Source organism: Taudactylus pleione, unplaced genomic scaffold (genome assembly GCF_031769625.1).
Source record: "Taudactylus pleione unplaced genomic scaffold, aTauple2 ptg000093l, whole genome shotgun sequence".
NCBI lineage: Eukaryota > Metazoa > Chordata > Amphibia > Anura > Myobatrachidae > Taudactylus > Taudactylus pleione.
Window position 1 is genome coordinate 36491682 of NW_028284495.1, and position 16261 is coordinate 36507942.

Genomic DNA, 16261 nt, shown 5'->3' on the forward strand with positions numbered 1-16261 from the left:
CCCCTCTTTACCTGCCCCCCTACCCATCCTTTTTACCCATCTCATTCCTGCCTCATTCTCCTCACCACTCTTATTATCTGCCTATATTGCTTCTTTCCTCCATCTACACCAGCCTCCATATTTTTACCTCCTCCTTCTTTTCATACCTCATTCTCTTTGCATTCCTCATTCCTTGACCTGACTCTACTTCTCCCCTCCATTCCCCTCACCCCTCTTCTCTCCCTCATTCCTTTCATGTCTCATTCCATTATCCCTTCCCTTTAACAGCCTCAGTAGTTTTAACTCCCCCCCATGTACCTGCCTCATTTCCTTCATCAATTTTACCTCTCCCTCTTGCCTGCCCCCTCCAACTTTACCCCATCCTCTGCCTACTGCCCTCTATGCCCCAGACACAACCTTCCCCCCTCCCTCAGTCACTTCCAGGGGCACACACTCACACACTTCCATTTCCAAGGGCACTCCCTCTGCCCGGCAAATGGCAGCCGCTTGCGCAATACATACACTAAAAAAGCACAAACCGCGGCTGTGCAAAAAAAAAAAATCAAGCCCAAAAACAGGCAACCTACAGCTAAGCAAAAAAAGAATGCAAATGAAAAGAACAGCAAGCCCACTTCCGCTTGTTATAACCAAAATTATCAACTATACTGTTGTGCCGCTGGCTGTCCATGACCAGGCTTCGGGGTTCATTCATCATTCTGAGTTGCTTGTTCCTGGATGATGCTCTGTTGCTTCTGCTGCCCTGGTGTGGCAATACTAGTATTAAAGCTTCCTACTACTGTATATGCAGCTGATTCTATAATATTGAACCCATTTCCTGTTTCTGCCACCAAACAAGTCTATCTGCCATCTGGTCAGTTTCTGATGCAGAGAGTCACCATGGTTTTATAATGCTTTCATCAACCTGATTGCTAGTTGTACCTTTTGAAACAGCATATCACTATTTTACTGCTCCCTAATGGGAAAGGACAAGAATGTGCATAAGAGAGAGGTGGGAAAACAGTGTGGCAGCTTGCCTAAACCCAATTCGCACTACTTTTTTTTATAATCTCACACTCTACCAGCACATGAGGACTTTCCTGGGGCTAGATCGGCCTCTCCCACAAGAATGTCCTAGTCATACCAAGTGGGGCACCTTGCTTTCCAGGTTATGCAGCTGAGAAGTGAAATTAGTGAAGCCCTTGCCTACATCAAGGCTTACATAACTTGTTTGGATGGGTGTAGTAGGTATTACCGCCGGTCGCAAGGCCGGGGGTTCAAATCCTGACAGCGGCAGCCCGGCAAAGGTGAAAATCACGATCGTCCCTAAGGTAAGTATCGCTAACCTAATTCTACCCCCTAACCCGAACCCTGCCTTAGGGGTGCCTAACCCTAACCTCCCCCACAAGTGCCTAAACCTAACCCCCCCTTCCCCTAGCCTAAAACTAACCCTCCCGGGGGGGTGCCTAACCCTAAGTCCCCCCGGGAGCCCTAAACCTAACCCTCCCCTCCAGCTGCCCACGCCCAGCTTACCTTCGTTCGGTATACCGGTCTTCGGTCTTCCATTGTTTGGTTTCCGACGCCTGTCATTAGTACCACGCCGGGATTAGAAAGTCTGGAAGCTGGCGGTCGGCATTTAGACCGTCGGCTTCCAAACTACATCCCGTTTGGATAAGACCAAACAAGACATGCAAGTGCTGGAACTAAGATTGCAAGAGTTGTTATACATTTGGGGTCACGCGTGTGCTGGGCTGCTGTGATGTAAGAGGGGGGAGCTGTGCCAGACCCGGGCCCCCGCCGGGCCCCTCCAGTAAGCCCAGGCCCGGGTATTTGTACCCACTCCCCCCCCTCGTAGCGCCCCTGGGTGTACAAATGCACTGGGCCTTTCCTTGTGTTCCTGGTCTGTGTGTACCAGGAAAAGCCCAATGCATTGTAAACGCCAAGGTGATTGTAACATTACTTTTGTCCTTTTAGCAAAGAAATAATTTCTTATTGAATATATAAGAATTTTTTAAGCTTTTCCTCTTTGAAACTAAATGAATTGCTCTGTTAAAATAAATATTATTTTATCCACTTAAATAATACAAAAAGCAAAGTCATATCACTAAAATAAAATAGTTTTCCTGTTTTTATTAAAACAATTACGGCAGAAAATTCCCATAATCCCACCCACTTTGCTCTGCCAATGACTTCTGCCTCTCCACGCCCCTGAGTAACTACTACCATGGCCTTATACAGGGTTACTCCAGTGCTGCTCCTATACTCTGGAATGTTCTTCCATGCTCTCTATCAGACTGTTACCTAGCCTCCCAGCTTTCAAACATTCCATCAAAACTGTAATCTGCAGATTATAATTCTGTATGTTTACATGGGTCCTGTTTATTATCCTGCCCCAATTTGCACCTGATGATGCGTTGGATCCAACCTGGCGTTGGATACTAAATACTGGAGAAATTCAGTATTGCTCCGGTTGAGAGAGAGCTGCTCCTAACAGCATTAACACTGCCACTTCCACCACTAATATGTAACGATGAAAGTTTAAGTGCGCATGTATGAGCTGAGTTCATGTATGCACGCAGTGAGACCTCCTATCGGAAGGAGTGAGGCCTCTGCAACTAACAATGGCATCAATTCCTGCAAACAACATCTCAAAACTTTCAGCTTCTGGAGTTTGTTAAATAAGGGTGAGCTGCACCAGGCCACCAATGATGAATGGACCTGTTACATAAAACATGCGGAAACTACTCTTTACGTATGTGTAACCGGACCCTCCACCTCTATGAATAAGCCCCTATATATGTTGTGAGTTTGTCAGTTACTGATCTGCCTGCTCACCCATGTACTATGTTATTTTTCTGTATGTTCCTTCCACTATGTGCAGTGATTTGGGAGTATAAATAAAGATAATAATATTTATATGTTATTTCTTTGCATAAGGATTCCTTCAATGTACCATGCTACACATTACATTGGTGCTCTATAAGTAAACGCAATAATAATACTTATCAGATTTAGTCATTTGTTTATCAGTCCATAAATCTGTTATACAGACTTATAAATAAAATATATTTTGTTCATTCTTTCCTAAATTTGAGTTTTTCTTACATCAAACAGTTTCCAGAATTTAATCGGAAATAAACGACTCTTCTGAAATGAAAATATTCCATTCATGAGTCACTAAACTATTCACTATAGAGTTTTGTTAGTTATGTTATAAATCCAATTATTGAAGGTTACAGTAACGCCATACCATTTTATCATTATATTTGCATTTGCCACTTTATGAAGAAAGACATTAAAGTGTGATGGAGCAAGGTAGTGGAATCCTAAATGAGAATCCATAAAGGAAAGTCGCAGGTCTTGCATAAGATTAAGTTATTTGTCATACAGGGACTACCCTGAAAAGATACTAAAATGTAAGTGTCTCGAGAACCAGAGTACTTCACATAAAGATGGCAGTTACTGTCACTAAGATGCAGATTATCTGCATTACTTGTATGTTCTTGTGCATCTTATGATAAAGTGCATACGAGGCTGCTACATATTTATATTGCGGTAAATGTATTTGTTTTAGTTAGTGCTACAAAATGTATGCCATGTCTTGCACAAGAAGCTTGCATTCATAAAATGTTAAGATGTACTTCAAAATGAAATGCATCATGCATTTACAAGATTAAAGGTCAGACTCAAACGAACAGTTTTAAGATAATAAAGCTGACTACTGATAGAAATGAGATCATTACATTTGCGCGTGTGTGTACATCAAATCAGACATGCACAGCGTGTGTGCATTCCCCTGAAATTTAAGTAAGCATGAAAAAGCCCTTCCAGACAAAATGAGCATCTCACACTGGGCCTGATTCAGAGGTAAACGCAAATCTGGTCGCCGCTGCATCTTTGTGCACAGCCGAATTGAGAAGATATGCTAATGCCGCAACCGTTGGCATCTCAAATCTGCCCCTTGTATAACAAGAAGCATCTTCGATAACCATCAAAGTTCTCATCATCCCTCTGGGTTGCTAATATTGCATATAGGTGAAAGTCAATGAAGAACACTTTGGGCCAGATCATTTTGGATGCCTGCAGCGATTAGAAGTTCTATGCAAATATCCACCCATATTCTGAGTCATATGCATGTATGTGACAGTACCACCCCAAGCCCTCTGGCCAAGAGAGTACCCATCATCACTAGTAACCACACTTATGGCTTCCCCATGCTTGGTGCAGGAGATATGTCTGAGAAGATGTGCACTCTGTATACACACAACTCAGAATAGGTCTCAGCTCGTGCAATTCATGTGTTGCTTATTAAAGGGACGGATTTGGCAACCTTGGTCACAGCTCCTTCCCTTCTCAGTATAGGCCCTTTAATATTTTCAGCCCCAGGCCCATATGGCTCTTAATCCGGCCCTGCTGTATGTACTCAAATACTGTTTATTTGGGTTGGGTACAGGATGCCAGCGCCTGGGATCCCGTGGTTAGAATCCCGATGCCGGCATACCGACAGGGTTAGGATACCGACACTTCTCCCTACCCCTAACCATATTCCTCCCTCCCTGGTGCCTAAACCTAACCTCCACCTCAATGCACCCTAAACCTACCCCTCCCCCCTTAGTGCCTAACCCTAACCCACCCCCTAGTGCCTAACCCTCCCCCTAACATCAGTACTTACCGTCGGGATGCCAGCGCCAGAATTCTAATTGCCTGCATCCTGGCTGTCAAGATTGTGACCGGATCCCATTTATTTCTGTCTTGACTGTAAGCCATGATAATAAACATTACTACATATGATCTAATTCTTCAGATGTCACAAAACTACTGTGAGCGCACGCCATGGCAGGACAATACCATGTACAAAAGGAAGCCACTGGGGCATAGAGTCATCGGGCATGGTTACTGAGAAAGGAGCCATTAGCAACTTCATTGCAGAGAGCCAGTAAACATAATATCATATTAAACAAAACAAACTACAACTATACTGTAATACAATAGAAATGCTACATGTTATGTCTTCCTCCATCATTCCACCCCACCGCCAGTACCCTTCTCCATAGAAATATGTGGGTTGTAGTTACAGTATCATTTAACAGTTTTCCAGTCTGCTGCTTTCCAACTATTTTGTCTAAACGCTGAAGAAAATGTTTTTATTACCTGTATAAATATTTCCTGTATAACGTTTTTTACATCCTTTCATGTGTCAGTTTCACAGACAGCACCTAGGCTACTTTGTTTGTTTTCTGTATTTTTATTTATTTATTTTTATCTGATTTTCATTCTAACATTATAATGAGCAGTGAAACAGTATCTCGGGAAAAAATATTCATCGCTTTAAACTAAATAACCCCTTCAATCCGTTTATATTTTATTACTTGCCATTAAATGGACACGAAAAACCTTTCATCAATTTGTAGCAGCTTAAATTATGCAAATGATTTTGAATGTAATTATAATGCACCCTTTGTTAATTATAAATACAGCCTTTATTTTCATATAGATAGTATTTATGTCATTTGAATAATTAAGCATTCAAACTCATTGCCAGTTTCATGGGCAAACTGTAATTCTTGTCTGCTTACTTGGGAAAGAAACAGACTCTAGTTTACTGCACTCAAATGTTCGCTAACACAGATATATTTTCATAGCGTGAAAGAATTATGCGGCACTATAACTGTTCTATTATTTTGTAAATTAGTTAAGGCACAAATTAAAAAGTTTTCATAGAAAGTATAAATCTTACAATTTTAGCAAAGTTAGAAATTAGAAGTGAACATCGTGTAATGGGCTAACATTCTACCCTGGGATGACCTGTCCGGCCAGACGTGTCCACAATAAATGCTGGTGGTTTCCTAGTATATAAACACATACATACACATCTTGAAAACAATAAGTTATTATATCTATATTTTATTGTCGTTGATTTATAAATCACCAGACGTTATTTTGTTGTACTTAAGAGCTACATATAAACCTGCTAATTAGAATTTGTTATCTAAGATTGCTGGGTAGCCAGTAAAATAATAGATTGATCAATCCATTGTAGTTAGAGCATGAAGTACAGGTGTCTATATGATCTTCAGAGATCTACTATCCAGTAGGTTCTAAAAATCATTTCTTATTATCAGTGACAATGTCACACATACAGATATGTGCTGGGTAAGGATATTAAGTATTTTATTGATCATATACTTTACTGATAAGGATATAGAATCTGTCTCTCTCTCTCATATTATCTCTGTTTACTAGCAAATCATGGCGGAAGGAACTTCCTATTTCCACTTTTGTCCCTCTATTTGTCCCCGCAACCCCTTCCCCTGCAGCCATAAACCAGTGGGTGAGCCTTTGTGAGGTTTGGGGTGGGGCTTAGATGTGCACCAACATCCTCTGCCACCTCTGCTCCATTTCATTTTTTATTAGCAGGGCTGTATTATATGTAATAATTAAGTATTATACATGGCTTTGCTCTGCTCCAAGATCGAGGCAATATAGTCTCATGTACGCTATTAAACAAAGCCCTAGGGGTCTATTTATTTAGCAGTGTCAGGAGACAGAGTGAAAAGTAATAAGAAAGTGATAAGGTGCCAGCCAATCAGCTCCCAACTGTCATCTCACAGGCTGTGTTTGAAAAATGACAGTTGGATGCCTTTCAGATATATGGAAACAATTAAGAAAGATTTCCCAAACAACCTACATTGTGGATACAAGACTAGGGGGTCTATTTACTAAGCAGTGTTAGGAGTGGAAAGTAATAAGGTGCAGCCAATCCGCTCCCATCTGTCATTTTTCAAACACAGCCTGTGATATGACAGTTGGGAGCTGAGTGGCTGGCACCTTATCACTTTCTTATCACTTTTCACTCTGTCTCCAAACACTGCTTAGTAAATAAACCCCTTATTCTTGGTTCTTTATCTAAAGAGGAAGCATGGGTAGTATTGCTGTGAGAAGCAAGATGTTATAGTGACAACTTAAATTCCACTTTGCATATTCTGCAAAAGAACCGGACGTGATTGTTAGGTTAGATCTCCAGCTAATGAAATCGTCTTGTGAACAACTAAGGCAATCATTTATGTTACTATAGTCAAACTGGCATTTTTGTCTTATTCTCTTAAAAAGTAATTGCTGCAATTTTGCTTCTAACCTTGGACATTATACTTTTTTTTTTCTATGTGGCATAACATTTAGTCAATTTTTTTCTAGAGCTTCTTTGAAGGACAGTCAGCACCGTGGGAGTCAGCAAAGAAAGATGAGAACAGAATGAAGAATAGATATGGGAATATCATCGCATGTAAGTGTTGACAGTATGATAGTAGCAATGCATATGATTCCCTTACAGTGACTATTCTGATAAAAATGACCAGGAAAGGTTCCCATCATGCATTTGGAGACAATTATATTTAAACCCCCTTGAGCAACTTTGTGTTTGCCTAATGAATGTTGAAGCCTGCAAATTAAATTTATATATTAACCCTTGAAGACCCAGAGCAAAGCCGGGTGGAACAAATTTAGAAAATTTTGCTGCATATTAAACTAGTGAATACCAGATAATTATGCACCCATTTATCTTAGGTTACAGGTTTTTGTCTCGGAGAGATTTAAGCCTGAAATTAAAGATTTCATTACACAGGCAAATTTATAACCTTTACAAATGTGAAACATCCGTGGATCGTTCAGAAGAAAAGGTTACAAATTTTGCGCCTGTTAAATAAATCATCTGAGCCCAAAGAGCAGACATATATTTAAAAATTTCTAGCCATAGAGAGAAAAAAAAATCGCCCATCAGAATCAATTTCCTTTGTTACGTTTATAATGTTCTCTGTAGGAATAAAAATGATTTTGTACAAAAAGTGAACAGCTGTAGATAGCTATAAATAAATTGCTAAAAAAAAAGGGTCACATCAGTGTGACAATCTTATTAACTGTGGTTTAAATACAATACAAAAGTATTGTATCCATAAAATGTCATGTACTGACTCGCTGTAAGTGTTGTGATACATTGCTACAAATCTATAAATAGCTGCACTGATAATGCAGGGTCCTATTCTTTTTGTGGGAGGTGTCATGGATTATTTACACTGTACTCTTTATGCTATCTATCTATCTATCTATCTATCTATCTATCTATCTATCTATCTATCTACATATATGTTATACAGATATAGGGGCATATTCAATTAGGTGCGAAAAGCCATTTTCGGTGAAAAAGTTTCCCCGGTGACGTCATTTCACCAGGCAAAAACTTATCCCCGTATTCAATTCCAAAGACTTTTCGCCGGTGCAGAAAGTCAATGCATTGGCATAGGCGAAAAAGATTCGTCTATGAAACCAGGCGGGAAAAAGTGCAGAATTGCAGTTTTGGGGTGCAAAGGTGGGGAAACCACCCTTCACCCTTGTGACAGACCCCCAAAGCTAAACTGTGTAAAAAAAAAATACTTACGAACACCCCAAAAAGTACTTTCAATTTGGGGGCGAAAAAGACCAAAGTTGGGGGACAAATATAAAAATTAGCAAAATAGACTCCAGGGGGAACCCCAAGTATGCCCCAGGTGTTTTCAAGATTGCAGGTACTTGCGGCAGGTGGATTTTTAACGGTTTTTAAAACTTCACTTTAGCAACTTTAAAATATGCTAGCACCCATTTTCATGTAGCCCACATTTGCTGGGACTAGTTATTTTGATGAAAAAATATTGCTTAATGCCATTCTTTACCATTTATGCAAAGACGCTAATAGCAAGCAGTTGAGAAAACTGGTTAGCTTTATTAGGGGTACTAGTACATCCCTATAGAGATCCCATATGTTAGTGCAGCTTTTTGGGGGGTACAGGCTGTTTTCCCCATTTTTTACAGTAATTTTTGCTAGCTTGAATTCACCGGGTGCCATTTTTACTGATTTCTAATTGAATACGGAGATAAGCGGGGATGCGCGCGATATTTTTCCGTATGGAAAACCAGCGATGACGGTGAAAACCTCACCAGGCGAAAAGTTTTCTACTTTTCGCACCTAATTGAAGATGTCCCATAGAGAGAGACTTTTTTATGAGCAGCATTATGGCGGTCAATGCCCTCCTTGCTATATGATATGCACTCAGTGCCTGATTCAGAGTTGGGAATAGAGAGAGAGATAGCACTTAACTGTGTACCTGGACAAACCATATTGCAATGCAAGGGGTGTAACTGTAAATACATAATTTTTTTTGGCATGTAGGGTAAATACTGGGTGCTTTTACATGTAGCCCACAAATACTGGACAGCTTTATTATTACTCTACAATTTAGATGTCAGTTTGGACACATCCCTCCCAAATCTAAATCTCTCTGCACATTTTAAATCTGCCCCACCTGCAGTGCAGCATGGTTTCACCACGATGATCAGTTGAGAGAGAGATCTCTCTCTATTCCCAACTCTGAATCAGGCCCTCAGTGTCCTAACTGTGCCGGTCCCGCCCCCTGAGTCGCTGGTGTCACACTAAAGGGACGTGGCCACCAGCACACGATACTGGCTGCAGGGTGTCATCCCAAGCTCCCTACTAGCAAGATGCAGGGGCAGTGGGGTAGAGATGGTGCCGCCCCATGGTCCCTGCACCCTGGGCGAAAGCAGTGCTCACACATCCCTAGTTATGGCCCTGTATACACCGATACCCAGTTAACAGGAAGCACCCCAAACTTGAATATACATGAGGCTAAGACTATGAAAGACAACACCAGGATGAAATACCTGTTCCATGCTTCTGCAATATACCACTAATGATATACAGATTTCTCTATAAATCTATAAATTGCAGTATAGCAGCAGGTTGCATGACATTTGCTGACATTGTTGACTTTTTGGTACTAGAGCTTAATTAAGCCCTGTGGTGCATTTGGAACTAGGTTGTCTCTTATGGCCAAGGAAAGGAAGGATGCAATAAGGAACTGTGCCATCAGGAAGAAAAGTAATTTATTACAATGAGTAAAATTAGATACAGTAGCTCAGAGCATCTGACCAAGGCAAATTTTAATTTAGTTCAGCAGACAGATCCTTCGGAAGTCTGTGAACATATAAGTTTGCAAATTCCAATGTAATATTCTCCATGATCTGCAAAAGACTGGTAGTTTCACAGTTTTTTCAATCCCTTCATACGGGTGTTATTTTTATACCCTCATATTGATTAACTATGTCATTACACATTATTTCTGGTGTTTTAAAAACTCAATACAGTCAAGCATATCTTGTATAAGTGTAGTTCCTGATTGGCATAAAGAACACGCCGATGACATCCAATGCCAACCACAGCATTCCAAAAGTGATCCCATGTTATGCAGCGTTTAATCACCACTTATACTGTACGTGCGATCAAGTAGGATTCACTGAAGATCACAGCTTTGACCCCAAAACTTTCACGTGCAGTCCCCGCAAGTGGGTACAATAGAAAAAATCTAAAAAATTGCTACCACAGGCACAAGTAGATTTGGTCAGGAGTCATTGGAACCAATAGGTTTGCGTGATTTTATTAGTACTCATATATTATATGAATGTAACTATTGGAAATGTAGCTTCTATTTAAAATGTAATCAAAGATAGTATAGTGCCAAACTCATACTACTTTTAAGTTTGTTCAAATACCTTGTATCAGCAGATTGTCCTGTTCTATCCTAATATTGATTGCAAGATTGCAACACTTAAAAAGAAAAGTCTTAAGCTTAAGTACACACCATACCATGTGTGTACCCAGTGACGGAACAACTTGAAGTAATAATACTTTACATGCGCCATACACACTACACTATCTGGTGTACGACGTGATATATTGTTACATGCTACATTCTTCTTTCCCCACTTTGTATACACTTCTCCCAGGTCACTTTTTGTAGAAAAGTTGCACAACCACGCAGCAACTAGCCATTTCTAATTGAATCTCGCATTTCTTGGGTGCGCACATTGCCGTGATTTACAGTATGCAAGTTTCATAATACAGACTTGCTTTTTCAAACCTGCTCCTGTTTGAATTGACCCCATTTTTGGTTTCAACTTCATGCCTGAGTGATGGTTCCTAGTTCATTAATATACATCAACACTATGTGTTTAGCACACAGTATGGCTGCATTTGTTATGTGTAGCTCACAAGTATATTCTAATACAGGTTGAGTCTCTCATATCCAAATATTCTGAAATACGGAATATTCCGAAATACAGAATATTTTTAGCATGACTGAGATAGTGAAACCTTTGATTTTTGATGGTTCAATGTACACAAACTTTGTTTAAGGCACAAATTATTAAATATAAAGTATAAAATGTCCTATAGGCTGTGTGTATAAGGTGTATATGAAACATAAATAAATTTCATGTATGTACACAAACTTAGTTTGAGCCACAAAATTATTGAAAATATTGTTTAAAATTACTTTCAGGCTGTGTATATAAGGTGTATATAGTACATAAATGCATTCTGTGTTTAGATTTGGGCCCTATTCCTAAGACATTTCAATATGGTATGCAATTATTCCAAAATACGGAATATTCCGATATCCAAAATACCCCTGGTCCCAAGCATTTTAGATATGGGAGACTCAACCTGTACTACCATTCACACTGATATCCTAATTTCCTGTAACTGTTGGACTTTGCATATTTTAATTTACTATACTATAGACAAGGGATTCTCAACCTGTTGTGCGTGTACCCCCAAGGGTACCATTACACAGATTCAAGGGGTTCTTGATCAGTTAAGCTAAGAACCATAGTTTACTATATTAAAAATCAATAAACCATTAAACCAGTTTAAAATTAGGATTTTTTTTTTCAAACACTCAAAGACCTCAGGGTGGTTTTAGAAGTGGAGATGTTGCCTATAGAATTAGATTCTAGCTGTTATCTTCTAGAACGAGCTAGATAAATGTTTAGTAAATATACCCCCATGTGTCTATTTCTTATTTAACATATATACACATTAGATGCTACTTGAAACACACATAAATGCATTAGGAGGTACTTGGAAGCACATTGAACACAATGTAAATCCTAAAATAATTATATCTGTCCATCAGACGCATTTATGTTATAACCTTTGAATTAATTGCAGATGACCATTCCAGAGTGAGACTACAGAGCATTGAAGATGAATCCAGTTCAGACTATATCAATGGAAACTATATTGACGTATGTACAAAAGACATATCTAATAATTGCTTTAACTGTTTACCTAAGATAAAGAGCCTTATAAAGATATTTTCACACCTGTGTATACTTGATTATGTGGGGTTAATAATATACATTTTGCTATGTAATTAACTATATTTCCCTACGTTGTACTTTAGTGCATGTATTCCAGTCCTGATGGAATTCCTGTGTGGTTATTATTTTGATCTTTGCCTCAGTATGTATATAACTACTAGACACAGCATTACTCTACAGTACTCCCAGGAATACTGCAATCATTGCAGCAACAGTACAGTATAATGATTGCCCAATGGGTGACAACTAACTTACCTGTAAAGCCAATTTGGTTTAGTTATGACAACTGGTGGAAAAACCTATTGATTTTAGAATTGTATTTTAATTGTGAATTACTTTTCCACAATTTTTGCAATTGCTTTATAACAAGGAAATTGTACAGTATGTATTTCTTAAAGCTATTTATATAGTGCACACATATTATCCAGCGCTTTATAAAGAATATTGTGTTATTAACGTTAATCCCTACCCCAGGGGAACTTAGAATGTATGGAGCTGATTCAGAGCTGCTCGCTAGATGCGATCGCTCGCACGATGTGTATGCAAATTGCGTAGGCAGTGCAATGCATTAGCATGCCCAGTGTTTCTTAGAGAGCGATCACATAATGTATACAGACACCCACTAGCCTGTCTTAAGATGCTCACTTGTGTACGTCATGTCCAGGAAGTGTATGCAACCATCGGTACATTGGGTAACATCGGATGCTATCGCTGCGCTTGAGGTTGACCATACCCTGCCACAGGCACTGCGAGCACTTCAGTGTAAAAACAAGCCAGGTGACGTGTACTATGATGCTTATAATTATGCACACCTCTAAAATGCCGTTGAGATGCTCAGGCACGCCTGCGTTTGTATCTCCACTCCCCTGTTTTGAATGGCCAGCCCCTGTTACCACCTACAAACGGCTTCCCCTGTCACTCACTGTGCTGGGCTGTCTATGTGCAGCGAGCAAACGCATTGTGAACTTTCGCTAAGGTATGCGCATGTGCACTGCGATGCATACGCATGCGCAAAATGAATACCAGCGGCAGCAGCGAGAGTATGCATCTTAGCGAGCGGGTCTGAATGAACTCCTATATTCCCTGTCATATTGACACACAACACACAGGAATAATTTTTGTGTGAAGAGCCATTTAGCCTCCTAGTATGTTTTTGGATTGTGGGAGGAAACCCACTCAAACATGGGGGACATACAAACTCCACACAGATATGGCTTTGTACGGAAATTGAACTTATTACCTTAGTAATGCTAACCTCTATGCCACTGTGCTGCCTACAGTATGATACAGTATGTTATGTAGTACAGTTAAACTAATGGATCTGTATGCATTTCAGATGGTAATGTTTTGGCTACAATAATTGCACGCCCCCTGGGGGGTCCGAAAAACTATTCAACCCACACCTACAGATGCCTAGCCCAATAATAAGTAGCACTGGGTGCCTCATTCCTTTGGCTGGTGGGTACCACAAAAATAGTAATTACTGTTAAAATGTCCCCATTACTGAATAAGTCTCAAATAGTTTCCCCCACATGTTATATTTTTTATTTGTTATTTACAAACATTTTAACAGTGTTTGCTATGTCACTACTAGTCACCAGCCAGGTGTACCAGGAGGGTCCCAGTGCTTCTTCACATTAGGCCAAGCACTTCTAGCTACAGGGTCGTGGCACCTAGAGCCCTAGGCTTGACACTCCAAGTAGATTATTTAATGTTTTGCCAGGCAGTTTGCCCTAATGCGGCTTAAAACTGCCACACATTGCCAGTAGTTTGGATGTTCTCCCTCCAAACTGTCATAGCAACACACATGGTTACAATACTGTAACTCTTCAGCACGTTACAGTGTTCTAGTTACTGGCTGTAGTGAAACAAATCTTTGCAGACCCTGCGTTGCTTTTTGATAAATGTGTGGACAAAGTAAATGTTATTTCCTTCTTCTGTCACCGGTTTGCCATAATTCTTAATTAAACTGAAAGCCGTTTGCATATTAATGTGACAAAACTATGTAATTCCTAATGCTGTGATTTGCAATCTCTTGTCATCTCTGCACTTTTAAGTTCCCTTCAAAGGAGTGTGCAGCTGTTAACCAGTTCTTCTAATGCAAGCAAGCCATTTCATGAAATATGTAGACCCTTTAATTATTCAACACCACTTCTTTCTTCATATTGCATCATGTTAACTGAATGTTTCACATTGGAATGAACTGTTTGAGAAATGGTTAGTTTGTAGATAAATCAATTAATATGGAATTGTAATTGAAAATAATGGAAAACCCAGTGCAAATATGCATAAGTATTTACAGGCAGTCAGCTACTTTATGTGAAATGCAACACTCATTAATGCCACTTACATGCCAAGTGGGTTGAAATGTGTGTTACAATAATTCCTGTAGCAATTCGTATTCATCATTAATTTCTGTAGGTAAAAGCAGCTTCCAGCATTTTATATTGCAGTGACACAAATAGAAACCTTGCAGAAATTCTTAGATCTTTGGTATTCTGTATTCTAGTTTGCTCAATGTAAAAACAATATTAGAGCCAATTTAATGGGCGGAGTACATATTAATGAGGAAGTCTCTAATTGGGTCACTGGGATCCAGCACCTCATGAATAATAGGCTGTGTCTCAATTATATGTGAAAAAGAAATATAATATTACTCTCAACACTCCTAAGTACTGCTTCCCACCAAAATAATACCAGTGACACTTTTATCACTGAAAAATAGACAAAAATAAACAGTTACTTTTTTGATGGGCGCTGTGCTTCTCAAAACTCACCATGGTGTATGCTTATTCATAATCATATAAGGAAGAAAGAAAAAAAGACAAAAATACTGTAATATGACATATTAAATACACCACAGTGTCCAATATAAAGGTGTCCTTTAAATGCGGCCTCCACCAGTATTCAATTAGTGTGCTCAGCTTCTCTTGTAATTAAAAGGCATATCTCAGGATCTTTAAACTTCTCCTTTTCAATTATCCTTCTGATGGTAATTTAACTCCATGTAGATACCATAAAAGAGAATAAAAACTCCAAATAGTGATGTACCGTCACTACTTAAAAAAGTAATTGCATTTAATAGTTACACTTACAAACAATTAAAACTGTAACAGCATCTCATAAATGTTACTTTTAGCCTTTCCAGACTACGTACCAGATAAGGAACAGTCACATCAAAAGTCCCGCACTTAGGGGGAAATTTACTAAAGGTCAGTTTTGGTTCTAAGCCAAAATCGACCGTCAATGACTGAAATTGCCATTGTTTTGAATTGTAAAAACTGACTATTTATCATCCATCGGTTTTCAATTGAAAATTTACATCAGTCAGTTTCGGACGCTCTAAATGCCATCGGCTTTGATCTTTCAGTTCAAAACCAACGGCATATAGAAGTAAAAAATAAAGGAAAACCCATCCAAAAAGAATTGGCTGGGAGAGTGTGGGAGGATTAGGCATAAGTAAAAATCATGGCCTTTGAAGGAGGATATGGCACTTGTTTTCCTGCGTGGCACTACATGCCCAAACGGATATTTGTAGTACTAAAAGCACTAGTATGTTTTGGAAGCCATGGGTATGCCGGTACTTCTAGTTCTATGTCTGTTTGGGCTTGCTGGGAATAGTAGTGCCACATACAAAATGCTTTTGTTTTCATTTTAAACTTTATTTCTCCAAACACCCACTTCACAGGTGTGTTGGGAGAAGCCTCAGTCTATCATCACAAAGTTGTTTCTCCCAGGAATTCATCCCCTGAATTAATCGCCACTCAGATCCAAACCTGTTAAGGACAGAACCCTCAAATTGGGCCGGTCCCGATGTAATGAGGATCGGTAGGTGGTTTGCTAAAGGAGGCTGCTCTGCCATTGCTGTGCTACCCTATGGCTACCCTGCTCCCAGGACCAGGTGGAATAAGTTTATTTATTATCTTAATATACAAGAAGCTGGCTGAGCAGCAGCAATGCTTCATATATCAGCATCAGCTAGGCAAAGCTGCATGAACAGGTAGGAGATATTCTTGTGGAACAATCCTGATTTTTGGGACCTGTCCTGCACTGTCAGGTACTATATGTCCCTCTTCTA

General features: G+C 39.6%; 1 protein-coding gene across 6 annotated transcripts in view; it reads left to right on the top strand.

Annotated features, from left to right (window-relative positions):
• The window catches only part of PTPRM (protein tyrosine phosphatase receptor type M), a 900933-nt gene that overhangs the window by 734473 nt on the left and 150199 nt on the right, over nucleotides 1–16261 (top strand). For all 6 annotated transcript variants that reach the window (XM_088469672.1, XM_088469673.1, XM_088469674.1 and 3 more), the window contains 2 exons: nucleotides 7171–7258; nucleotides 12032–12108. In XM_088469672.1, the coding sequence (XP_088325798.1) occupies nucleotides 7171–7258; nucleotides 12032–12108 (165 nt within the window). The remainder of the gene's footprint in view (nucleotides 1–7170; nucleotides 7259–12031; nucleotides 12109–16261) is intronic.